Raw genomic sequence first — 27,235 nt, 5'->3', positions numbered from 1 at the left:
GAGCGTGCCTCCGGAAGTCCCGCCTCCCGTTTCCGGCGGCGGAAGGGCCGGAAAGGCCGGAGGTAACTTCCGGGTTTGGAAGGGAGGCTTATGCACGTGTGTTACTCGCCTTGGACCCTGGATTACCGCTGGCCCAGCTGAATTGGGCGTTCAGGCCTAAAGATGAAGGCGGTAAGTGTCCTCAGGACTCGGTTTCCCGCGGTGTGAAGGTTGTTCTGGCTGACACTTGGGGGCGGGATCTCCGCGGGCGCGGCCGCCAGGGTCCCGCATCCGTGCTGTCAGTCTTCGCAGATTCTTCGAGACCCTCTTGAGGACGCTATTGCTAGGGATGAGAAGCGGGCCAGCTCTCAGAGACTCGCGAGAACTGGGATGAGTCCATCCCATAAAGGACCAGGAGGTAGAAAGCTATATCTGCCCTCCGATTCTCAGGGAACATTAGGACCAGCCCTGTCTGGGATTTAGATTTCTGAATGTGGGGGCTCCAGCAAGCGAAGTGGGATCTGAAGAGCCAAGTCAGAACTCCCTACAGGTCTTTGACAAGTCATAATCTCCGTGAGTCTTTGCTTCTTCGTCAGTTACCTGAGAGTAACAGCAATCACTACACTGTTAGAGGTGATTTGTTGGAGATTAATTTTTCTGAGCACAAAAGTATGTAAATGGCATTTATTGTTAAAGACAGCCATTGTTTTGCTCTGAATATGTAAAGCTACAGGTATTAAACCGTCTTGAATATACCATTTACCACAAGAGAGATTCTTAACCTTTTGTTGATCTTAGATCCATTTGAACAGCTGTGGATTCTAATCATAGAAAAACCCTGAATCATTGATAGTCTGGTACCAGTCTTTAGGACTGAGACCATGGTTTGGTTTTATCTCTTGCAAGATCTGTGGCTGTGAAATATTAAAACCGTGGGATTGGTTGGATTTATAATCAATTCTATTTAACCTGATTTTTAAAATAAGTTCCATTTCTCAATATGTAGTATTTTTCTTGTTGTTTTCTAGAGGAGGAATAAAAAACAGGTCCCAAGCTTCCGCAAGTTGTTAAAAACTAGTAAAGTCAAACTTGAAAACAAGCTAAAAAATAAGCAATTTAAACAACAAAGCACTCTCAAGAAGTACCGGAAAGAGCAGAGGAAACTAAGGCAAGCTGTAAAAGATGCTGTTTCTAAGAAACCCATTCCATTGGAAGACCCAAAGGAAAAACGACCAGGTAATTATGAAAGCTTTCACATGCTCTGGTTTCCATAGATCATTCCAAATATTTTCCTAGAAATGTACTTTTTAGTAATAAAGTAAGGATGTAAGTCCTATGTACTTTACTACAGTATGAAAAAAAGTCACAGTATGAGAAAGCTTTTTCTTAAGAGAATTCATCGTGAGAAAGAGCTAACCTTAGTTTGTCTAATGTGCAGTCCTGGAAATGCACTACTTAGTAAATCAGACCTGGAGTAGCCATGTAAATGTATGTTGTGCATTAGGCCAGTGATGCCTCTCCATTCACTGGCAGGTAGGTAGCTGAGGTAAGAAACGCACTTTTTTTCTGGTGCATTCTTTACATGGTTGCCAAAATGTACTTTCCTTTCTAAATTGTTGACTTTCTTTTTGTAAACTTGGAGTAAAATTGAACTGTCACTGTCTGAATTATTGTTGTAAAACTATCCAAGAATGCCAGCTACATAAAACAAGAAAAGACTATTACCATTTTGCGTCAGGCTAGTTCTGCAACTTTACTGGTACTTTTACATTTCATATTTAGTTGTCTATATCTAGTTATTAAATAACTATTCACTCTCTGCTTTCTATCTCATTTCTTAATCTTAATATTGGTTGACCCCTTGGCAGTGTTACTGTGCTAAGGTCATTTAACTGGAAATGAAAAATCCAAGAACACTTGGGTTTCTCTCTCTCTCTCTCTTTTTTTATTAATCATGTGGGCTTGGTTGGTAACTTAATTGTCAGCCACTTTAATCTGCTAAAAGAAATGAAGTAGGTAAATTAGATACTTTCATTTAAGTTTTAGAATTTTAACAGGTTGATATGCTAATAGTTTTATAATGAAAATAAAAGCAAAGGATGTCTTTAGCATCTAAGTGAAGTCTATCACACAGACGGGAGAGGGAAAAAAAAAGATGGATGCAAATGGTATTGAATCTAGTATAGAAAATTGGTGTTTAGCTTATGGCCTCTTGTCCCATTAAAGGAGAAAGATAGGTCTTTTGATCATTATTATGAGGTGGGTGATGTGATTTGGGTGTGATGGTAGTCTATGAAGGAGAAACCTGACCCTAGGAAATACATGGATCGCTGGTATGTCTGAAAAATAGAATGCTCACATAAAGTCAGTAGTTCCAGAACTGTTGGCATGGTGCAGCAGTAAAGCATCTACCTGGCAAGCATGCAGCTCTGAGTTCAAACTCTAGTAATGCCGCCCCCCAAAAAGCAGTTATGTGTATTTAATTATCAGTATTTACCTGTCTTATTGCTTCCAGGAAGACCTTTTAAGTCCTGATAGAGAAGACATTAAGATCACTTTGTTTGTAGTTGTATCATCAGCACTTAGAATAGTTTCTGATGCTTAGTTTGCATTCTTTTTTTTTTAATAAGTTTTTTATTGTGAAAATACTGTACAGAGGGGTTACAGTTACATGAGCAAGGTAATGAGTACATTTCTCTTTTTGTTTGTTTTGCTGGTCCTGGGGCTTGAACTCTGGGCTTGGGTACTGTTCCTGAGCTCCGTTTTACTCAAGGCTAGCACTTTACCAGTTTAGCCACAGCACCACTTCAGGCTGTTCCTGTGATTAATTGGAGATAATAGTTTCAGGGACTTTCCTGCCCCAGCTGGCTTCAAACTGCCGTCCTCAGATCTCATCCTCCTGAGTAGCAAGATTACAGGTGTGAGCCACTAGTACCTGGCCTTTTTTTTTTTTCCAGTAAATAATAAAAAGAGATGTAGAAAAAAAATCAAGGGATTGCAGAGAGAGAAGTTAGAATGATCTGTATTTGAGGTTTTGTTAGATGTGTCCTAAGTATACAAAGAAAAGCAGTTGAGAAATGGAATGAGAATTGTTGAAGTGTTACCATGCAGTCTAAGTGAAGGAGTTATGACAGAATACATTGGTAAAACATGAAATGGCGAAAGAATTGCAATCTGTTTATTAGCATTGAAGTAACTGAGTGATAGCTGTTCAGAGAGGTGAGCACAAACATCTGGAATATAGGCTCAGAAAGGCTAGCTAAAGTGGAATAGAAGTGAAAGTCATTGGAGATAAAGAGTTGGAAGATATGTTATTTGTTTTCAAATCAAATGCCGTGAGAGACATTTCTGAGTATGAAGAAACATTTATTTTTTGTTGATACTATGACATGGAAATGCTCTTGGTATTTATTTTTAAGAGTCAGAGTTACTAAGATTGTGGCATTTTAATCTAGATCAGTGCATCCCAATCCAGCAAAGAATTTTCATGCCCAACATGTCAGTCGTGTTCCCACTAGGCTAAGGTATCAGATAAACATAAGACTTTTCTATTATAGCCCATAAAATGCAGAGAGTTCTTATATCTAATCAATGTGTCTGATTTTGTTTTTGTGGAACAGTCAAAAGGATTGAGAGGGAAGAGGAAGAAGAAGAAGCCCTTCCCTTAGATATGATGGATGAAGATGACCTACAGTTAATGAAGGATTTAGGACAGAGAGCATCTTTCCTAACAAGAGATCTTTCTTCTAGGTATTATCTCATTTGAGTTATAATCATCCACATCTATGCACCGTCAAAAAGTAGGTTCTGAATTGCACTTCTTAGGTGATTAGTTCAGGATGCTCACCCAGATTCAGTGTTTACAAAAATGAACTCAGATTGATACCAAGTTACTTCCTAAATAAATATCTGAGCAAAATAAGTTGATTTCTGCATACTTATTTTTTTTGGTCATGGGGCTTGAACTCTGGGCCTGGGCGCTGTCCCTCTGCTCTGCTGCTCAAGGCACTCTACCACTTGAGCCACAGCACCACTTCCACTTTTCTGGTGGTTTCTTTCCAGTTTTCTGGAGATAAAAGTCTCATAGACTGAAGTGGCGCTGTAGCTCCAGTGGTAGAGCGCTCGCCTTGAGCTGAAGAGCTAAGGGACAACGCCCAGGCCCAGAGTTCAAGCCCCACGACCGACAAAAAAAAAAAAAAAAGTCTCATAGACTTTCCTGCCCAGGCTGTCTTTGAACTGTGATCCTCAAATCTCAGCCTCCTGAGTAGCTAGGATTACAGGCATTAGCCACCAGAGCCCAGCTTATTTTTATTTCTTTTGAGAATGAATAGTGAGTTGGCAGAGGATACTATTACATTTGAGCACTGGCAAAACAGTCCACAGTCTTACTTAATTTTTATACCTTGTTAGGTAGTATTTGAATTTCCAGAGGTGGAATTAGTGCTTTCCTGTGATGATAGGGAATGGATATAGAATTTATACTTCGATTTTTTTAGTTCCAAATTCCACAGTGTGCTCTAAAGGATTTTGGGGGAAAAAAAAGGCTAATGTCATCTTTACCTCTACATCTAAAGGAAAAACTAGATGTAGCTTTAGTTTCAGTCTCAGCTGTAGGCTTAACACAGTTCATTTGCTATTTGAATGCCTACAACAGATACCTGGATAATTAGCTTTATTTCTAGCCCACAAGACCAGTGCCTATTAGTCTTAAGTGTTAACACCTAGACATAAGTATAAAACATTTATTATTATTTGTGGAATATTTGTGATAGTTTGAAAAAACTTGCAGAAAAACCACAGAGCCTACAAATAGAGAAAGAACTAAAGGGTATCATGAATGTATAAAATATTTATAGTTAATCATACATTTTGTCATTTATACCATAAAATATATACAAATCTATTATGAAAAGTTGAAATTTGCCAGCCGTGGTGACTCACGCCTGTAATCCTAGCTACTTAGGAGGCTGAGATCTGAGGATTGTAGTTCAAAGTCAGCCCAGGCAGGAAAGACTGTGAGATTATTATCTCCAATAAACTACCAGAAAACCGGAAGTGGCACGGTGGCTCAAGTGGTAGAGCGCTAGCCTTGAGCTAAAGAGCTGAGGGACAGTGCCCAGACCCAGAGTGCAAGCCCTACGACCGACAAAAAAAAACAAAAAGTTGAAATGTATAAGTTTGTTCATACACTTGGCCATGTACTATTCAAAGTCAAGGGAAAAACATGAAGATGCAGTATTAAATCATAACTGCATAAACTAGCTATACTATAGCTAGTAATAGTAATTTTGTAGCAGTCTCCTATTGTCTAAGAATCTGCTGCTGGGAGCTGGTGGCTCATGCCTGTAATCTTAGCTACTCAGGAGGCTGAGATCTAAGGATCACAGTTCAAAGCCAGCCTGGGCAGGAAAGTCTGAGACTCTTTATCTCCAATAAACCACTAGAAAACCGGAAGTGGCACTGTGACTCCAGCAGTAGAGCACTCGCCTTGAGCTGAAGAGCACAAGGACAGTACCCAAGCCCAGAGTTCAAGCCCCACACCTGACAAAAAAAATCTGCTGAAAATTCTGTGTCATATGAATAATCTTGGCACGAACAGCTCATCTCTCTAGTGAATCACGTCTCAGCTAAAACTGATCTCTTACTGTCCGTATTTTTTCACTGTGTGTAATGAGTAACGTAAAATATGTATTGGTCACTGTTCTTTTGTCAGGACAGCTTCTGGTGAACGGGTTGTAGTGGGGTGGAGGGGTGGTAGTTACATCTATAGTACTCTTAACTTCTGCATTGTACATGGGTCAACAGTAGTTTTAAAATAGGTTTTTAGGTACTTTGGTGTACGCATGCACACACATGCAAATGCTAGTTCTGGGACTTGAATCTAGTGCCCACGCATTGTCCCTGAGCTTCTTTGCTCATGGTTAGTACTCTAACACTTGAGCTACAAGCTCCATTTCTGGCTCTTTTGGTAGTTAATTGGAGATAAGAATCTCTAGGCTTTCCTTCTCTAGGCTAGCTTTAACCATGATCCTCAGATCTCAGACTCCTGAGTAGCTAGGATTACAGCCACGAGCTGCCAGCACTTGCCTTTCAGATACCTTTTAAAACCAATTAAAACCAAAAACAGATTTTTTCTTGCAGTGATCCAGTTCATGCCAAGAAACGGAAGAAAGAGCATGTTATAGATAAATATGAAAAAATACCAAGAACTCTGCAAACAGAACCTGAGAAGGAACTGATACACTTGCTTCCTATCAAAGATAAAAGTGGTATCATCCCTCAGACCCGGGAGAAGCCAGGTTAGTCTGTTCATTTGATTTAGTCCACTTGTAGTTCCTCACTAATACTGTGACACGTTTTGTTTCATCATGACTTTTACTTTGACTTTGTACTCATAGCTACAAAATAGGGACAGGTGCAGTTAATCATATTGCAAGCTTGATGACATGGGCTAGAAATAAGGTTGATTATCCAGGTGTCTATTGTACAGTGAGTACAATGGAACCTACAAGGTTTGGGTGATTTTTCTTTTTTATTTTTTTACATCAGTTCTAGGACGAACTCAGGACCTTACACTTGTGAAGCAGGTGCTCTACCATTTGAGCCATTCCCCATCCATTTTTTGCTTTAGTTATTTTTTTGGTTAGGGTCTTGCCTGTATGGTGATCCTCCTGTCTATGGACTCTGTCTCCCTCATAGCTGGAATTACAAGCATGCCACCACTACACCTAGCTTATTGAGATGGAATGTGGTCTCACTAACTTTTTCCCCCTAGGCTGGCCTCAAACTGCAATCCTTCTGGTTTCCGTCTCACAAGTGCCAAGGATTATGGGCATGCACGATCTAGACAGTCTTTAAGATAATTTTCTTTTCCAAGAGTATTTTGCCAAATTCTTTCTTTCTTTTTTTTTTTTTTTTTTGTCTTGTCGGTCATGGGGCTTGAGTTCAAGCCCTCTGGGCTTGGGTGCTGTCCCTGCGCTCTAACACTTGAGCCACAGCGCCACTTCCGATTTTCTAGTGGTTTATTGGAGATAAGAGTCTCACAGACTTTCCTGCCCAGGTTGGCTTTGAACCTTGATCCTCAGATCTCAGCCTCCTGAGTAGCTAGAATTACAGGCGTGAGCCACTGGCACCCAGCTTATTTTGCCAAATTCTATGGTTTCTGAAGATTGGGCACATTAACTATTTTCAGAAGCAATAGAAATCGATAATTAACCCCTTGGTTTTTGTTTTTGTTTTTTTTGTTGGGGGGTTGGGGTGGGATGGGTCGGTCATGGGGCCTGAACTCTGGGCCTGGGCGCTGTCCTCTCAGCTCTTCAGCTCAAGGCTAACGCTCTACCACTTGAGCCACAGCGCCATTTCAGCTTTTTCTGCTTTTGTGGTGCTGAGGAACCGAACCCAGGGCCTCATGCATGCAAGGCAAGGGCTCTACCACTGAGCCACCTTTCCAGTCCAGTTTTATTTTTTTTAATGTTTAAGTAGTTGTTCAAAGGAGCTGCCATTTAACAAATTTTATGAATACAATGCATCTTGATCAATGTTACCCCTTACCCATCCCTCCCAAACCACCCCCTCCCTTAATTTTCCTAATTTTGCAGCATATGCATTGAATTCTTGACTGCATTTCCTCCCCACCCCCTTCTTTTCATTCGTCTGCTTCTCTCACCTTCAGCCTACCCCCCACCCCTTTCAAATACCTATTTTTCTGGTTTTTCTTTTGTTGAACTTAGATTTGGCCTTTTTATGGTTATCATAGTTTTAATATGTATATTTTCCAAATAGCTGTTGACATTAACAAAGATGAAGAGGATCAAGAAGAAGAGATGGAAGATAACGAAGGTAATGAAATGTATCTTTACAATGACTACATTGCTAATTGAGAAGTAACTTTTTTTTTTTGCATAATAGTAAGTAAAATCTAGCATGTCCATTTTGGAGTACTGTTCATTTTCCCACATATGAAATTTTCACTATGTAGAATTTAATATTCTCTTTTATTTATGAAAATTTTTCCCATTTACATATTTGCAATATAATGGCACACATGAATTTTAAAAGTTATTGTTCTGAATTCCTCCATTCTTTTGAACTCAGAGTCTTATGCTTGCCAGGCGAGTGCTTTACATCTTGAGCTATACTCCTAGTTCTTTTGCTTTTTTTTTTTTTTTAATTTTATATTGTAAAGATACTATACAGAGGGTTACAGTTACATGAGTAAGGTAATGAGTACACTTCCTATTGGGCATTGTTACCCCCTCCATTGTTTTTCCCCTACCATCCCTTCCCTCCCTACCTTCCCCAAGGTTTTTTTTTTTAAATTGTGATTAAGTGATTACATAATTTCCCAAATTTCACAGTATTGTGGAATAATGATGCTTATTTAAAGTCACAAGTTCATTCTAACTTTCCTGGAGCAAATTGTCTATCACAGTCTATAACATATAACGGTGTACACATATACACCATACATGTGATCAGCAGCATGGGGATATTTAGTAGTGGTTCGACCATATGAGTGGAAGTTCTTTGTTTCTTAAGACCTGTTAGTTTTGTCATATCACCTAACATTTTGGATTTAACATCCACTTATCAGGGAGACCATGTACCGTTTGTCTCTTTGCTCTTGGCTTACCTCGCTCAACATGATTCCTTCTAGCTCCATCCATTTCCCTGCAAATGCCATTATTTTGTCATTTCTAATGGCTGCATAATATTCCATTGTGTATAGATACCACAATTTTTGGATCCATTCATCTGTGATGGGGCATGTGGGTTGTTTCCATATCCTAGCTATTGTGAACAGTGTTGCAATTTGTTTTGCTTTTTAAAAAATTTTTCAGATTGAATCTTAAGTTTTTTGCCCAGGCTAGCTTTGGACTGAAATCCTATTTCTGTTTCTTTAGTAGCTCAGATTATAGTTTGTACCACCATGCCTGGTCCTCTTGATTCCTTTTAATTATAAGAAAAGAATCTAACTATAAATAATGAACCTTTTAGGTGTAAATGACGAAAATGGTTGCATTGTCTGAAGTCCAGATATATGTATGTGTGTGTGTATATGTATGTGTATGTATATATATATAATATATATATACTGTGTATATATATATATACTGTATATATGTATATATATATATACTATATATATATGTATGTATTGATTTAAGCTACAACTCCAGTCCTCTCGTTTTTACTTGTTAGTTTTTTTAAGGTAGAGTCTTAACTTCTTTTGCCTTTAACTCTCTGTCCTCCTGCCTCTAACTTTCAAGTACCTATGATTATAGGCTTTTGCTACCATGCCTGACTTTAGTTTAGAATGTGTCATAAAACATGCTTGTTAAATTTTACTTCGACCAGGTAGATGTAAGTGTACATGGGATGGTAGATCAACTATTTAATTATTTTCCGTTATCCATCATAGGCTCATTACAGATTATATTTATGCATTTATTACATCTATTCACTCTGAATCTCAAGATAGATATGTTCTCTCTATTACACAGAGTTGAAAAAAGCAGTATTCTATCCTTGAAGAAAATCCTAATTACCCTTTCCTTAGTTAATATAAATTACTGTGGGTTTATTAGCACAGTAGTTAAGAATATGAACTTTACAGGATTCAAATCCCATTTCTATTAGGTTTATGAAACAGCTTCCTTACTTATGAGTCTAATGATAGTGTCTGTTCTACATGATTGTTGAGAAGATGATATATATTGGCAATATAAGATTCTTAGCTAGAAGCATTATTTTCTACTAAGAAAAGTATTTTATTTACTTATATACCTACATATATATGTATAGATATGTATGTGTGTATAAATAAGTATATATGTTCACATATGAAATTTTCTTGGATGCTTGCAAATGAAGAATATTTAAGAGGGAAACCCTAATCTATTTCAGAGACAGCTGAAGAGCCTATTCGAGAGCTGACTGTAGAAGAACATCTGATTGAGAGAAGGAAGAAACTCCAGGAGAAGAAAATACATATTGCAACCTTGGCTTCTGCCATCCTGTCAGATCCAGAAAGTAATGTAGGTAGTGTGAGTTCTCTCTTAAAGGTGGGGTAAATGCATAATATATTCAAAGGTTCTTATTGTATGTGAGCATACACAGAAAGGAAAATAACCGACTGTAGTAGCTGGATGAGGTAAGGGAGTAGACACAATCTTAGCCTAATCCTGATCTGAACTGAGTTTCTTTGTGGATCTTATGAAAGTCACTTAAATTCTGAGTGTAAATTTTCCTCATTTCTGAATGAAGATAATGGATTTATTTTTGGTAACTCTAAAAGTTATCAAAAATTGACACTAAAAAATTCATTGTATTAGGGAAGAGGAATTTATTTGCAAATGTGTTCAACTGATTGTTTTGCTTTGTTTTGGCACAGGGTCCCTCTGTGTATCTTAGACTGGCCTCTAACTCCTAATGTTAATGTTCCTTCCTCATCTCCAGTGCTTGGATGTGCTGCCATGCCTGACTGTAGAATTTTTAATAAGGAACATTCTATATAGAAGTCAGTGGAATTAGTTTAGGGGTATTTTGGAATTAACATTGGATCTTGTATATAATGATCAAAATGCTTGTAGCATGTAAACTCAGGAAACTCAGAACTGAGTATGGAGTTGTGAAAGTTATTGTATCCAAAACTCATTTCATCCTAGAAGACTCACTGTCTGCAAATAGGTATATTAACTTTTTCAAGCTATCTTTTAGTGACTCTGGTTACCCTCTAACTTCAGTGTTGGTGAGGCGAGCTAGTCTAGAGTTTGGTGGTTGACTGTCCTGATTCATCAAGTGAGGACTACTTACTGTATCAAATGTGGGGCTGTTGTTTCAGCATTACTTGTGATTCTTTTAGTCTTATAAGTGATTTCTTTAACAGATTAAAAAACTGAAAGAACTACGTTCCATGCTCATGGAACAAGACCCAGATGTAGCTGTTACTGTGCGGAAGCTAGTGATAGTTTCGTTGATGGAGCTGTTTAAGGATATTACCCCTTCATACAAAATCCGGCCTCTCACAGAAGTTGAGAAATCTGCCAAGGTAATGCTAGGTACAATTACTGTAGAAAATATGCTGAAAGTTTTGGAGAGCTGGAGATGGGAGAATAGTATGGTTTTGCTGTTTTGTCTTGTTTGCTTGCTTTTGTTTTTCATTGTTTTTCTCAGTACTGGACACACACATGTATTTTATGCCAGTTTGGGGTTCTCATGTTCTGACTTCTTTAAAATAATCTTTTTGATCTTTTCAGATGCGCAAAGAAACCCATAAGTTACGAGAATTTGAAGAAGGCCTGGTTAGCCAGTATAAATTTTATTTGGAAAATCTGGAGCAAATGGTTAAAGGTATGAAAAACATATTAAAGGTATATTAACGACCCTACTCACAAAGGTAAATTGTGTATTTTGTGTATAGTGTGTGGTGAGGAGTTGAGTCTGAGCTCAGTCTTTGTCTACTATTTACTATTTATATATTAGGCAAGTCACTTAATCTTTGTGTTTATCAGTTTTCCTGAAAAATGGGGTGGTAACTAGCACTTACCTTATTGAATTACTATGAAAAGTAATTCAGTTTAGAAATATAAAGCACTTAGAACTGTGTCTAACATGTATGTTTCAGTTATTAATAGTAGTGTTAACTGTAGTAATTATTTATATATTTTTTCTTGATTTGTGGTGTGGGGATTGAATTTAGGACCTTGTGTGTGCTAGACAAGCAGTGTACCACTGAGCTACAATGGCAACCCTCAGAGCTTTGTGTAGATTGACACTGAACAAAAAATTGAAAATAGCATGCTATATACATCATTTAAAAAATTGTAGCCCCATCCCACACAAAGTATTGAAATTTAACAGCAAATTATATGTGTGTTTATCTGCAAATTGTCATTTCAACATATAATTTATTTTCAAGATTAATGAAATGTTCTACCTTCTTATTGTTTTGGTCCAAAGTTCAAACTCTCAGTTGCTAATGGTCTCTGTATGTAATCATGACAGGTATAGGCTTTTTCTAAACAGGCTGAGCTAACATGAAGTCTGTTTTTTTCTTGGTAGCTTTTGTTTAAGATATGCATTTTCGGGCTAGGAAGGTGGCTCAGTGGTAAAGCGCTTGCCTTGCATGCATGAGGCCCTGGGTTCGATTCCTCAGCACCACATAAGCAAAAAGCAAAAAAAAAAAAAAAAGCTGGAAGTGGCGCTGTGGCTCAAGTGGTAGAGCACTAGCCTTGAGCTGAAGAGCTTAGGGACAGCGCCCAGGCCCAGAGCTCAGGCCCCACGACCGGATTCCCCCCCCCCCAAAAAAAAAAAAGATATGCATTTTCTTTAAAAAGAAAGCTAATTAGTTTTAAGAGTTAACCAGTGAATAAAGTGAAGAAAAACAGTCGTCTTTTGTTTAAGATAGACACTTACTTTAAAAAGAAAGATAATTAGTTTTAAGAGTTAACCAGTGAATAAAGTGAAAAATACAGTCGTCTTTTTCTTAGACTGGAAGCAAAAGAAGCTGAAGAAAAGTAACGTGGTATCCTTAAAGGCTTACAGAGGACTTGCAGAAGTGGCCGTGAAGAGCCTGTGTGAGCTGTTGGTGGCACTGCCTCACTTTAACTTCCACAACAACATCATCGTGTTGATTGTCCCTCTCATGAATGATACCTCAAAATCGGTGGGTTCTTCTTGTACACTGCATGAGCTCTCCCCACCTCCACCCCCCCCCCCATTCTTTTGGTTCTGTTAGTAAAATAGTATCCATTTGTTAAACACTGTCTCTTTTAGAAAATTCTTGGCGTTTTCTTCCAGTTGGAAGAAGAGGAAGTTTGTGTCCTGGAGAACATGAGGCAGTGTCTGCACACAGTTCTGATTGTCCTGAGTTGGTGGGGGAGGTGTTATTCCTGGGGCAGTGGTGAAGGCCAGGAGTGCCTTCCACACCCCACAGAGCGAGGACTGCCCCTTATCTATCTGACCTTCAGTATGAGAAGGGGGAAGCTTAGGAACATTGATTTAGTGTAACATTTTATTTTTCAGATATCTGAAATGTGTTGTGAGGCTGTAAAGAAACTTTTTAAACAAGATAAATTAGGTCAAGCTTCTCTTGGTGTAATTAAAGTGATTTCTGGCTTTGTGAAGGGCAGAAATTATGACGTTAGGCCAGAGGTAAGCCTTTCTTTTCTTACTCTGCATCTGTCTTTAAATTACAAGGTTAATTTTCAGTGTTTAGTAATTTATTCCTAAAGAAAGTATAAAAAATGCAAAGTGAAAGTATTCAACCTCAGTAAATGTAAACCCTTAGTATTGGTGTGTTAACGGCCTTCCAAGCTGTGTGTCTGTGCAGATGTGTACTTATACTATGAAGACTGTTCTGTCCCATGAACTTATATGGGGATCGGTCTTCTTTGGGTCCGGTCGTGGGGCCTGAACTCTGGGCCTGGGCGCTGTCCCTCAGCTCTTCCACTCAAGGCTAGCGCTCTACCACTTAAGCCACAGCACCACTTCCGGCTTTTTTCTTTTTGCTTATGTGGTGCTGAGGAATCGAACCCAGGGCCTCATGCATGCAAGGCAAGCACTCTACCACTGAGCCACTTTCCCAGTCCCAGGATCTGTCTTCTTTGTAATGTCCATCAGACTATCTTACTGTGAATATATAGAACCCTCTAAAGGGCATCTGAGTTACTTCTAGATTTTTGCTGTTGGAGAGAACATTTTGGCCATATTATTTTTTCATATTCTGTGAGTTATACTTCTGAACTGTAATGCTGGATCTAACAGAAATCCCACTTAAGAACATGAAAGAGGGGGCTGGGAAGATGGCTCAGTGATAGAGTGCGTGTCTTGCATGCATGAGGCCCTGGGTTCGGTTCCTCGGCACCACGTAAGCAGAAAAAGCTGGGAAGTGGTGCTGTGGCTCAAGGGTAGAGCGTTAGCCTTGAGCTGAAGATCCTGAGGGACAGTGCACAGGCCCAGAGTTCAGGCCCCACGACCGGGGTGCGGGGGGTGGGACTCGAGAGAGGCCAGGCACTGGCTGCTCATTCCTGCAATCGGCTGAGATCTGAGGATTGCAGTTTGAAGCCAGCAGGGGCAGGAAGGTCTGTGAGACTTTTTATTTTCTTTGTCTTTCTCCTTTTTTGTACTGGGGATTGAACCCAGCATGTCGTACTTTCTAGGCAAGTGATTTGCCACTGAGCCACATCCCAGTCCAGTGAGACTCTTATCTCTAGTACATTACAAAAATGTAAGAAGTGGAGCTATGTCTCAAGTGGTAAAGCACTAGCAAAGGAAGCTCTCAGGGGCAGCATGCAGGCCCTGAGTTCAAGCCCCAAGATTGGCACAAAACAAAAACAAAACTTGAGAGAAAGTGCCAAATTGTTTTCTAAAACATTTTTATCACTTACATTCCTATTAGGGATATGAGTATCATTTCCCTTGTGTATCTTACTATTTATCATCTTTACACATACATTGCGTGTTTATTTTTAAATATTTATTAGTAAGGTTCTACTCCCTACAGTTCATGTACTACTTATTTGAACTTTACTTGTTTATATTATTTGCCAGATTTTCTCATCAAGTATTTATCTTTCTTAATGACCTCTTATAATTTTTAAAATATTTAATTTCAGTAAATTTGGTATGTGCCAGGTACTACTCTCGGTTCTGGGGATAAAATAGTATCAAAAGATCAAAACTGTCTGTAGACTATACTACAAAATAAGGATATTAAACCTTTGTGACACAATTTTTTTTCTTAGTTAAGCTGTTTTCTGATCTTACCTGCAAGTAGCGTTTGTTCTTCCTTATATACTCCTGAAGCAACAAAGTTTTTTGTAGTTAGCAAATGACTGATGTTCTTTTATAGACATAAATAACTGAATATGACTGGCAGAAGGATATAGGTACTTTGTATAAAAGATGTTTCAAAGTGGTTTCGTATGAATGAAGAAATAACATTGTAAAATGTTAATCTTTCTTAGAGTTTTTAAAGTCAGTATAAGTATTAAGTTGTGTATTTGTATTCTTTCAATATTAGATGTTAAAAACATTTTTGTGCCTAAGAATTAAAGAAGTGGAAGTAAAAAAAGACACAGAGGACATAAATAAACCAAAAAAGTTCATGACTTTCAAGGAAAAAAGAAAGACTCTATCAAGAATGCAAAGAAAGGTTGGATTTAGTTTCTTTTTCTTTTAAGTATTGTTTTATTTGATCTTAGATGAAAACCATAGTTTAGGCATAGGTAAATAATAGTTAAGGAGAAAGGAATTACTGTTTTTGGTGGGGGGGGGAAGGCAGTGTCTTACTATGTATGTAGCTCTGGCTGGCCTCCCAACTCATAATCCTCCCACCTTAGCCTTCCTAGAGCTGTGATAACAGTATGTGCTACTACACCTGGCTTTAAATCATAGTAAAATCTGGTGGCACATGCCTATAGCCCTAGCTGCTACTCAGTTCCCCAGGAGTTTGAGGCCACATTCTGAAACTGTCTCAGAAAAGAAACACATTTTGAAATCTAACATTTAGAAATTTTTATTTTTCCCGGGCTGGGAAGGTGGCTCAGTGGTAGAGTGCTTGCCTTGCATGCATGAGGCCCTGGGTTCGATTCCTCAGCACCACATAAGAAAAAAGAAAAAAGCCGGAAGTGGCGCTGTGGCTCAAGTGGTAGAGCGCTAGCCTTGAGCTGAAGAGCTGAGGGACAGCGCCCAGGCCCAGAGTTCAGGCCCCATGACCGGCCCAAAAAAAAAGAAAGAAATTTTTATTTTTCCCAGTTAATGTAATATATATGATAGTTCATAGGAAATAGAAGTAGGTGAAGAGATATTTTGGTCATGTAGGCTTTTGTCCTTTGGCTTCTTAGATCAATTTAGAATCATGGTACAGACTTTTTTCTTTTAACAGAAAGGATGCATTCATGTAAGTTTCTGTTAAATTGAATCATATTTTTGGTGTTTGTTTTTAACTGGTTGGAATTCTAGTCTGTTATTAATCCTGGGTTGAAATTCCAGACTGAGACTTTAGACACATTGTTTTTAGAAATGCGATGCAGAGTGCCTACCCCATACAGTCATTTTATAGTTTAAATGAAATGAAGTAGGACTGGAAACAGGGTTCAAGTGATTGAGCACTTGGCAAGTGCAAAGCCCTGTGTTCAAGAACCCCCATACCTCCAAAGAATAGGTGAGGATATGTATATGAAACACATAGAGTTCATAGCCCTTGGCAAGCTTCATAAACATTGTTACCATGGTAATAACATTAGTGTATTGATTATTTCCCAAAGCACTTATAAACCGTTTATTAGGATTACATAGTTGCCTATAATAACAAAACAGAAAACATCTTCCAGATACAGCCATCTCTGAATGAGTCTGATAATATATCTGGTTTCATATATATAGGACTGGGCACGATGGTACATTCCTGTAAATTCCAGGCACTTAGAAGGTGGAAATGACAACATAATTTGAGGCCAACCCAAGAAAAGATTAGCAAGACCCTATTTCAAAGAGTAAGTTCTATGTACTATGATAGTTCACACCTGTAATCCTAGCTAGGATTACATAGGAATTCCTAGGTAGGAAAGGAAGGAGTTCTAGGCTGTCATGGGCAAAAAGCACAAACTAGCTAAAGCAAAAGTGGGTGGGGCCATGGCTTAAATGGTAGAGGTGCTTTCCTGGTACTCAGCAGGAAAAACCTTGAGCACCAACAAACAAGAAAAAAATTGGTGCAAGAGTAGAAATCCTCTTTTTGGTCTTTCTACAGTCTGATTCTACCTTTTTCCCAAAAGGCAACCACTGCTTACATTTGAATTCACAGATACCTGTTTTCTGATTGTTTTATAAGTTGATCTTCCTCTGCTTTGTTCACTGAGTGGTATGTTCACTTTTCCCCTTCTACTTCAGTGGAAGAAAGCAGAAGAGAAACTAGAGCGAGAGCTTCGGGAGGCAGAAGCATCAGAAAGTACTGAGAAGAAACTTAAACTGGTAGGCAGTTGCCATTCTGGTTGTTTTCTAGGTGTTGTGTTAGATGATGATTTTAAATAGAGATTCATTGTGTGTATAATTTTGATTTAATATTATGTGGCTTAGGTACAAGACAGGATGATGTGGTTGGTGCTGGTTTTATGAAATCACAAGATACTTTTTACTATGTTTTCCTTAATGTTCCAAAGATTGAATTGGGAGGAATTGGAAAAAAAGATTTAGTGTTGAAAATTGAAGTTATGCCACCTCAGTGAACTCAAACCTGAAGTGATGCTGTCTGTTTCCTCTGCCAGCACACAGAGACTTTGAATATTGTATTTGTAACCTACTTCAGAATACTGAAGAAGGCCCGACGGTCACCTCTTCTACCCGCAGTTCTGGAAGGTCTTGCCAAGTAAGGGCTTTGTAGGTCAATACCTTTCAGATTCTTCCTAAATTCAGAAGATCAAAGTAACCATGAATTTTAACAATGGTGCCTAGTGTGTCATCTTTCTTTTTTTTTTTTTTTTTTTTTTTTTTTTATTTTTTTTTTTTTTTCCAGTCGTGGGGCCTGAACTCTGGGCCTGGGCGCTGTCTCTCAGCTCTTCAGCTCAAGGCTAGCGCTCTACCACTTGAGCCACAGCACCACTTCTGGCTTTTTTCTTTTTGCTTATGTGGTGCTGGGGAATCGAACCCAGGGCCTCATGCATGCAAGGCAAGCGCTCTACCACTGAGCCACCTTCCCAGCCCTGTGTCATCTTTCTTTATCCCTCTCTCCTCCTCATCCTCCTAATTAGTCCCATACTTAGAATCATGTTCTATGTATGTGCATTTATATGTATGTATTTATCTACAAGTACATTTTTGGGTCTAGTTTTCACAAATGAAACACAGTGTCTGGTTTTTGAGCTTGCCTTATCTTGGTCAAAATGATGACCTCCAGTTCCATCCATTTTCCTGCAAATGACATGATTTCATTTTTCTTTATGGCTATGTAATAGTCCATGGTGTGTGTTCCATATTTTCTTTATTCATTCATCTGTTCAGCCCCTTAGCTATGGTGAGCAGCTCTGAACAAACATGAGTATGCAGGTGTCTTCCTTGTATATTGATTTACACTCCTTTGAATATGTAAACAGTAGTAGTATGGAAGGGCCATAGGGAAGATCTAATTTTTTTTTTTTTATTTTTATTTTTATTTATTTTTTTTTTTTTTTGTCAGTTGTGGGGCTTGAACTCTGAGTCTGGGCGCTGTCCCAGCTCAAGGCTAGCGCTCTACCACTTGAGCCACAGTGCCACTTCTGGCTTTTTTCTTTTTGCTTATGTGGTGCTGAGGAATCAAACCCAGGGCCTCATGCATGCAAGGCAAGCGCTCTACCACTGAGCCACCTTCCCAGCCCGGAAGATCTAGTTTTAATCTTTTGAGGAACCTCCATACTGACTTTTCCATAATGGTTGCATTAGTTTATAATCTTATCAGTATATGAGGATTCCCCTCTCCCCATCTTCATCAGCACATTTGTTTTCTTGATGGCTGCCATTCTGACTGGGTAAGATAGAACCTTATGTATTGTGCAAACAAACCACTGAGCTACATACACTCCCTGTTCTAGATCCAGCTTCTTGCAAATAGCATAAATCTCTTTCTCTCTTCTATGCTCCTTTTTCCTAGAAGCTGAGGCTGCTGGCCCCTTTATGACTTAAGATGACTATTAGAAACATAATGGGCTTTGCTCAGAGAAGTTGTTTATTCTTAGCAATTTCTTTATCAGGACAAAAATATTTTTAAAACATTTTAATTTATTGTTTAGTAGTCATATATCCCTATCAAGTAAAATGTCCAACAGTGTGTGAATTATTTAAAAAAGCAATCTGAAATTTATAAAAAGTATTAATAACCTCATTTAACTAAGTTATTTTGTTTGCTTCTAGGTTTGCTCATCTTATAAATGTGGAGTTTTTTGATGATTTGTTAGTAGTTCTTCACACACTCATTGAGTCTGGTGTAAGTTACTATTAACATATATAAATGATGATTATCAGTCTTTTTGTTTTGTTTTTGGCTGTACTGGGGTTGGAACTCAAGAGTTTCACACTTGGTAGGCAGGTGCTCTAAGTTTCTGCCACATCTCCAGCCATTTTTTCTGTGGTTGTTTTTGAGCTAGGATCTCATTCATTGCTTGGGCTGGCCAGAATTGAGATCCACCTATTCATACTTTTCACCAAAGCTAGCATGACACGCTTATCACACCAACACACCCAGCTTTTTCTGTTAAGATGGGGTCTTGAAAACTTTTTGCCTACTTGTTCTTATCTCTGCTTTCTGATTAGCTAAGAACTGTAATCCTTCTGAATTACAGTCCTTCTGATCTCTGCTTCCTGATTAGCTAAGACTATCTATAAGCCACCAGCCCCTGGTTAATTATCATTGTTTTTTTTTTTTTTTTAAAGGACTTAAGCTATCAAGAAAGTCTTCACTGTGTCCAGACTGCATTTCATATTCTTTCTGGACAAGGTAAAATAGGCTTTTTTTAATGCATTTTAAAAATTGTTATTGTAAGGGTGATGTACAGAGGGTTAGCAGTTACATAAATCAGATAAAGAGTACATTTCTTTTTAAACAATGTCACCTCTTCTCTCATGCTCTCCCAGTTTTTTCCTTCCTGTCACCACCCACAAGTTGCATAGTTCATTTTCAGCATAGTGTCTAGTTTAATCACTGCTGCATTTTTTCACCCTGTCCCATTCTTTGCTTCCCCTTCCCCTTCCAAAAATAGGTAAATGAACAAACAAGACAAAAGGAAAAGAAAACAAGACAGCAACAAAGAAAAAAAAAACTCTTTGTTACCATTTCCTGGAGTTAATTTCAATAAATATCATTTTATATGACCAGATGCACATTACGCTTTTTGTATTCTTCTAAGAATATCCTCCTTTGGTCTCACTGTGTGAGAATGCCTAGAGACCTGTATGATTTATTGTGTCCCAGTGTCTCTTTTTTAAACCATCCATTGTGTTTACTTGTAGATTTATATGCACATTCTAGTTATCACAAATGAGAGAAACTATGCATTCTATTTTTCTTTGGGTCTGGCTTACTTTATTTAATATAATTTTTGAAGTCTTTGCATTTCCTTACTAATGATACAATATCATTTTTTTGATGAATGGATAGAATTCTACTGTATACATATACAATGTTTTCTTGATCCATTTGTCCATTGAAGGGCATCTGGGCTGATTCCATATCTTGGCTATGGTAAATAATGCTGCAGTAAACATGCTTGTGCTGGTAGCTTTAGTATGGTCTTGCTTGTGATCTATTGATTAAATGCCCAAGAGTGGAATTGCTCTACGTTTAGTCTTTTGAGGAACTTCTATAGTGCTAAAATCTTTTCTTAATCAACTTTTTTTTTGCTTTGTCTTTGAAGCTATAACTTAGGTAATTATGTTTGTTTTCATTTCAAAGGTGATGTTTTAAATATCGATCCAATGAAATTCTACACACATCTGTACAAAACACTGTTCAAGTTACATGCAGGTATGTATACTTAATGTTTCCATAATGCATATATTTATCTTCCATGAATGTTATGCCTAGAAAAAATAGGCAATGAGAAATGGGAACTGGTACATAAAATGCTGGACATATTAAATGACAGGCATCTATCTGTATTTTACCTTACATAAGATTTGGAAAGTGAGTTCTTGGAGTTGACTGGGAATTTAGTAAATATAGCCCACCATATCTCTGAGCAGCACATCACTAGTATATTGGTTAGGAAAATGGGTTGGTTTTTTACTGGAGTTCAGGGAAGTTGCATATGAAGAAGCAGCAAGAAAAGCCCTGAAGGATGTGTGTGGTATTTTAGGTGCAACCAACGAAGGTGTTGAGATTGTTCTCCAGTGCCTGGATGTCATGCTTACCAAGCGCAGAAAGCAAGTGTCCCAGCAGCGAGCCCTGGCCTTCATCAAGCGCCTCTGCACACTTGCTCTTCAGGTTCTTCCAAACTCAAGCATTGGCATTTTAGCCACTGCCAGAACATTAATGCATGTAAGTAGTGATTCAGTGGAAAGTTGAGTTCTTAGGGTGTAGTGGCATTTTGTTGACATACACACATAAACACTTTTTTTTTTTAAAGCAGAAACTCTGTGTCTCTGCCTCCTTCTCTCCTTCCCTCAGTGTGGTATTGGTGATTGAACCTAGGGTCTCACACATTTGAGCCATACCTCAGGACTATTATTGTGTTTGAGACACTGGCTGGCCTGACACACGAGGTATTCCTTCCTCTGCAGCACAGTAGCTGGGATTATAGGCATACACAGCTATGCCTAGCCATACTTTGTATCTTAATGATTAAGATGTGACCTACTTTATCCCTTAATGATTAAAGTGAATTTAGTTGTTTGTTAAACTATCACTGATACAGTTCTTTCTTCATACCTGTGGCTGTTATAATAACTGTTTTACAAACCTTAATTCACCTAGTGTTTCTTTTTTTTTTTGGGGGGGGGTCTGGTCGTGGGGCCTGAACTCTGGGCCTGGGCCTGGGTGCTGTCCCTCAGCTCTTCAGCTCAAGGCTAGCACTGTACCACTTGAGCCACAGCGCCACTTTCCCGCTTTTTTCTTTTTGCTTATGTGGTGCTGAGGAATCGATCCCAGGGCCTCATGCATGCAAGGCAAGTGCTCTACCACTGAGCCACCTTCCCAGCCCCTCACCTAATGTTTCTAACATAGCTACTCATATTGTTCCCATTTTACACATGGGGAAAGAGGTCTATAAGTAACAGCACGTGTAACAGAAAGTGGAACTTAGATTTGGGTAGTCTGGCTTTTCTGTTCTTTTGTTATTCTCTTGGGGGTATCAGTTATTTTCATTCACATAGTTGTCATTATTGCTATTACAAGTGATGTCATGAATATCTTTATACATGTATTGGCTGTATATTTTACAAGAAAGATTCCAAGAGTAAGAGAAAGATACCTAGAGTAGGCTTGGAGGGAAGAAAATAATATTCTGGTTTAAAGACAATTAATTCATTTCTAAACAAGGAATTTTTTCTTTTTGATAAAGTTAAATTATTTTTTATTAAAAGTAGATGTTATGTCCCTTATTATAACCATTTAAATGAGATGCAAGTATAGACCAATAACATTCTTCAAATTAATGTGATAATTTTGCAGACTTTCCCGAAAGCAGACCTGTTGCTGGATAGTGACTCTCAGGGAAGTGGAGTGTTCCTCCCAGAGCTAGATGAGCCGGAGTACTGTAATGCACAGAACACGGCCCTATGGGAGCTGCATGCGCTGCGGGTGAGGGCTACCCTTCGTTCTTGCAATCCGTGTGTTTGCGCTTTTGTCTCATAGTTATGTTGGCCAAGGTACTTCAGTGTTGGAGTATCTTTTTTGGAATACTGATTTAGTATTGGTACATTTTACTTGGACATTTGTGAACACTGGAAAGTGTGGTGATGCTTGTTGACTCTTCTTGACACTATTCAGAGTATAAAGGGGATTGCTGGGGGGCATTTGTTTTGTATGGAAGGAGACTGCCATAAGCCATTTCAAGGTGGCATTGGCTGAATACTGTAGTGTAAGACAGCATTCGAATGAGCCTAGAGGGAAGCAGGAGCATTGGGCAACCTGTTGTCAATGTTTTTCACTCAAATAGAAATTGGTTTTTGTTTGTGCTTTTTATACTATAAAGCAAGACTAAGCTGTATTACTGTTCACTTGGCCATCAAACACATTTGGGTTTTAATCCTGTAAGCAAAGTTAATATTCTGTGTGTAAGTGCATAGTTCAAATGAGTTCCATATATAGGCATCTCTAAAATCTGATATACTTTACTAAAGAAAGTGTTTACTGTAGTTGATGTTTTCTAAAGTACTGAATTGTGCACGACCTTGTACCGCTTCCTCCTCAGAGGCATTACCATCCCATAGTGCAAAGGTTTGCAGCCCACCTCATCGCTGGAGCCCCTTTGGAGGGCTCTGAAGCACTCAAACCAGAGTTGAGCCGAAGGTAATATTTAGCAAGTTCTATGTTGTTATTTTTATATTATTATCATTATTATTGACTTTACCCAGAACCTTGCCTCGTTCTAAGTCAGGTAGATATAGCACAGTTGTAGAATACTTATCTGTTGTTTATCAGCAAGTTCAAAGTCATCAGCTTGATTCTCAGCACCACAGGGATAAAACCCTAGAAAGTACTGGATTATGAATGTACTAGATTATAAACTATAGAGTACATGTGGGCATCTACATTTGGTTTGACTTCATATTCCTGAATTTTACTATGGAATAAATATGATGGCTGTAATTTTATTAAGTTTGGTTTAGGTAATCACTGAAAACTACTTTTTTTTTTTTTTAATGCCAGTCCCGGGGCTTGGGTTCTGTTCCTCAGCTTTTTTGCTCAAATCTAGCACTATAACATTTGAACCACAGTTTCACTTCTGGCTTTCTAGTGGTTAATTGGAGATAAAAATCTCATGGACTTTTGTGCCTGGGCTGGCTTTAAGATATGATCCTCAAATTTCAGTCCTGGGTAGCTAGGATTACAAGTATGAGCCACTGGCACCCGACCTTTTTTTGTGTTGTTTTTTTTTTTTTCTTTTTGTAATAAGTTTTATATATTAGAGAGACATCAAAAGAATAGGAAAGTAAATTCCTGCATGCCTGTCCTTGTTCAGGCTCAACAGGTGATGAAAATACCACACAGCCCTGAGGCCACCCCTGGTGACCTTCCTTTCTTCCCTTTTTTTTTTAATGGTCCTGTTAGTAGCAAAAGGGAAAAAATAGGATGATAGAAAAGAGGCGCAAAAAACTGGGAGAAAATGAGGGAGGAGGTGACACTGTTCAAAAAGAAATGTACTCATTACCTGACTTATATAATTGTAACCCCTCTGTACATCACCTTTCCAATAAGAAAGAGATAGAGAATGAGAGAGGAAGAGAAGGAGAGAGGGAGGATGCCATTGAACCTAGCCACACTGAAGGGCAGCAGCTTCTTTCCATGGCCAGGCAAGAGAACCTACCTTGGCTCTATAAGAAGCTCGCTGGGTAATTCCTATATCCCACGTTACATTCTTCCACTTTTCTTTTAGGACTTTTAAAGAAGTTGCTTTCTCCAACTTTTTTTTTTTTGGAAATTTTCAAAAGTTGCAAAAGTAGCTGTTCCCTGTCTCTACTCCTCAGCCCTCTCTTTCAGAAAGGGAGAAAACACTATCATTCTAATTTGCAATAGCCAGTTTTGGGCATGCTTTTATTACTACTCCTAAACATCCCTCCTGTCCCTTTCTTCTTACAATACTGACTTTGAACTAAGGAACTCATGTTTGAGATGCAAGTACTCAGCACTTGCGCTATACCTGCAGCCTGTGTTTGCCTCTTTTATAGCAGTTTTCCTTTTCTGGAAGATGAGGAAGAATGGGTTTATCCCAAAGATTTGCTCTTCTGGGGAATGGAGCTTAGAGCGTGAGTCTAGTCACAGCCCCTATCTGCCTGGGCAAATGTGAGCTAACTCCAGATCATGAAATATTCACTGGTATGCCACGAGGATAGGCATATTCTCTGTCTTGAATTACTTCTTGTTTTTCGAGACTCCTAGCTGCTCAGTTGAATGGTGTTTGAAGCCCATGGAAACTGACTCCGTGCTTCATTCCTCCAGCTCCAGTGACCTTAGACTTGGGTGTTTATCATTCACATAACTATAGTTGAGTTGGGATTTTTGTTTGGTGTTTCTCTGTAGCTTTCTCTTTGGGCTGTAGACCTTCATTTCTAAATGTAATTGGATTTTAATAGCATAGTTGAATTGCGGAGGAACATAAGATTTATTTCAAGTGAGTTAATTGGTTTCATTTTTTGGCTATAATCTATCTTAAATTTAACAGATAAGATTTTTCTAAAATTCTTACTTGTGATTGTAGATCTGCAGTTGAACTTTTTGAGGCTTTTAGTATGGCAACAATGACATTCAATCCTCCTGTTGAGTCTTCATACTCCAAAAAGAAGGTATGTGATACTTTTCATTTTTTTAAAAGAAGAAATAAAAACTACACTAGGATGTCTCAGTAACTTTACTGCTTGCTTGCTTTATCGTGCTTGATTGGTAGATGGTAGGATGGAAGTTTGAGGTTAGGGTTCTACAGAAGTGGTCTATACATTGTATAGAGTATGACCAAGACCTGACACACATTGCTCATGACTGCATTTCACCAGTTGATATTAGCTCTTGCTCCAGTTTAGTTTTAACTTATGGTATTTTAACCTTTTTTCAGGATAAGGTTTTACAAGGGACTCCATTTTTGAATGAAGATTTAAATCAGCTAATCAAAAAATACTGCAATGAACTTCCCGCTCCCTCCTCTTTGGACTTCACCAAATATTTGAAAACACCACTCCAGTAGTACAAAAAAGCAGCAGCAGTGGATTTTTTTGTATATATGTACTTGTGTATAAGCAGCTCTTAAGTGGTTAACTTGGGGCTTTTTCATTTTATATGAGGAAAACTTCCTACGAAGGATGCCATTTCCAGGGACAGGGTTGGGCCCCACGTGTGAAATATTTCACTGAGAGAATTGAAAACCTGTTTTTACTCCAGCTTTGGATATCTGTTTCTTAATGAAGTGTTTCTTTTGTGTGTGTCAGTATGGAGCTTGAACTCAGGACCTGTGTGCTCAATCCCTGAGCTCAAGACTAGCACTCTTAGCACTTGAGCCACAATTTCACTTCTGGGTTTTTGCTGGTTATTGGAGGTAAGAGTCTTTACAGAATTACCTGCCTGGGCTGTCATCCTCAGATCTCAAGATTCTGAATAGCTATGATTACAGGCGTGAGCCTCTAGCACCTGACCAATGATAGCTTTTAAAAAAAAAATTTGGTTTTTTTTGCCAGTCCTGGACCTTGAACCCTGGGCCTGGGTGCTGGTTCTAAGCTCCTTTTGCTCAAGGCTAGCACTCTACCTTTTGAGCAACAGCACCACTTCTGGCTTTTTCTGTGATTAATTGCAGATAAGAGTCTGCCAGGCCTGTCTTTGAACTGATAGCCTCAGATCTAAGCCTCCTAAGTAGCTAGGATTACAAACTACTGGTGCCTGGCTTTTTTATTGTTACTATAAAGGTGATGGATGATAGCTTTTTACAACTTAATGTACATGTTGTAATTTTGTTTTTTTCATCTTTGGGGAGGCTGGATGTGTTGGTGCGTGCCTATAATCCCAGCAGAGGCATGAGGATCAGAAGTTTAATGCCAAATTGCGCTAGAGAGCCAGACCCTGTTTCCAAAAACCTCACAAATAAAAAAGAAAGAGAAAGAAAGAGAGAGGGAGGGAGGGAGGGAGGAAGGAAAGGAAGGAAGGAAGGAAGGAAGGAAGGAAGGAAGGAAGGAAGGAAGGAAGGAAGGAAGGAAGGAAGGAAAAAGAAAAGAAAAAATTTTTAGGAACTAGGGCTATAGTTTAGTTGAAATCCCTGGGTTTCATCCCAAGCACCACATACAAAAAGTCTGTGGGCTAAATCTTACTGAAATTATTATACTAAAATTAGAATATAGAGCACAAAACAAATCATGACTGACAATATGATTTTTTCCCTCTTTAGCTACTCTACAAATATATACTTTTAAAAAAACAATCTAAATTTGAGCAAATCTATTATTACACTATTTTTGAGAAAATAATAGCTTACAATTGGAGTCATGTGATTGGCTCTTGTTGAACTAACCTAATTTGGCCTTTTAGAAAAAGAAGTGTTTATTATGGCTCCTTTCAAGGAAAGTGTGAATGTGGTTCTAGCATTTAACAGTTGTGTGCTTTTTCTTAATAAGCTATGCAGTGATGGGAGTGGAATTGTTCTGGGAGAAACCAAATCCAAGACTCTACTATTCTGTTTTAGGGACCTAGGGTACCCAGAAAAGGCCTTGTTTTCCTCCTTAAATTTCATTCATACAAGCTGGGCACTGGTGGCTCACACCTAAAATTCTAGCTGCTCTGAGAATCTCAGTTTAAAGTCAACTCAGGCAGGTAAAACCAAGAGACCCTCATCTCTAGTTCACTAGCAGAAAGCCAGAAGTGGAGCTATGGCTCAAGTGGGTAGAGTGTCAATAAAGCTGAGTTAAATGTATGAGTTCTGCGTTCAAGCCCCCCTGCCATGGCCAAAAAAATTTTCATACAGGTAAAATGCATATTATGAATATTAATTATAAAGCAATATTTTATGTAATAGCCATTTTAGTCTATGAAATTCATGTACAAATATTTTCTGTTAATAATTGAATAAAATAGCTTTCTTTGTTCCCTGTT

At 38.5% G+C, this 27,235-nt stretch overlaps 1 protein-coding gene across 1 annotated transcript; it reads left to right on the top strand.

The window, feature by feature from the left end:
• Window positions 1-52: 52 nt before the first annotated feature.
• On the top strand, window positions 53-27,235 carry LOC138836091 (nucleolar complex protein 3 homolog). The gene is made up of 21 exons (XM_070034578.1): window positions 53-171; window positions 1,008-1,215; window positions 3,600-3,729; window positions 6,121-6,278; window positions 7,762-7,818; window positions 9,886-10,016; window positions 10,868-11,029; window positions 11,238-11,331; window positions 12,471-12,646; window positions 13,006-13,134; window positions 15,005-15,136; window positions 16,873-16,953; window positions 17,247-17,347; window positions 18,865-18,937; window positions 19,384-19,447; window positions 20,402-20,473; window positions 20,805-20,986; window positions 22,118-22,246; window positions 22,860-22,957; window positions 24,867-24,951; window positions 25,218-27,235. Exons 1-21 carry the CDS (start codon window positions 163-165, stop codon window positions 25,344-25,346), a joined length of 2,400 nt encoding a protein of 799 aa, XP_069890679.1. The 5' UTR covers window positions 53-162; the 3' UTR covers window positions 25,347-27,235.

This window comes from Dipodomys merriami, unplaced genomic scaffold, assembly GCF_024711535.1.
Source record: "Dipodomys merriami isolate MVZ:Mamm:240054 unplaced genomic scaffold, mDipMer1.0.p SCAF_249, whole genome shotgun sequence".
Lineage (NCBI taxonomy): Eukaryota > Metazoa > Chordata > Mammalia > Rodentia > Heteromyidae > Dipodomys > Dipodomys merriami.
This window is presented reverse-complemented; position numbering and strand designations above follow the sequence as displayed.

Coding starts and splice junctions, on each gene's coding strand:
- LOC138836091 (XM_070034578.1), top strand. Junction 17,348..18,864: donor GTTCTGGAAGGTCTTGCCAA/GTAAGGGCTTTG, acceptor GTTTGCTTCTAG/GTTTGCTCATCTTATAAATG. Junction 18,938..19,383: donor ACACACTCATTGAGTCTGGT/GTAAGTTACTAT, acceptor TTTTTTTTAAAG/GACTTAAGCTATCAAGAAAG.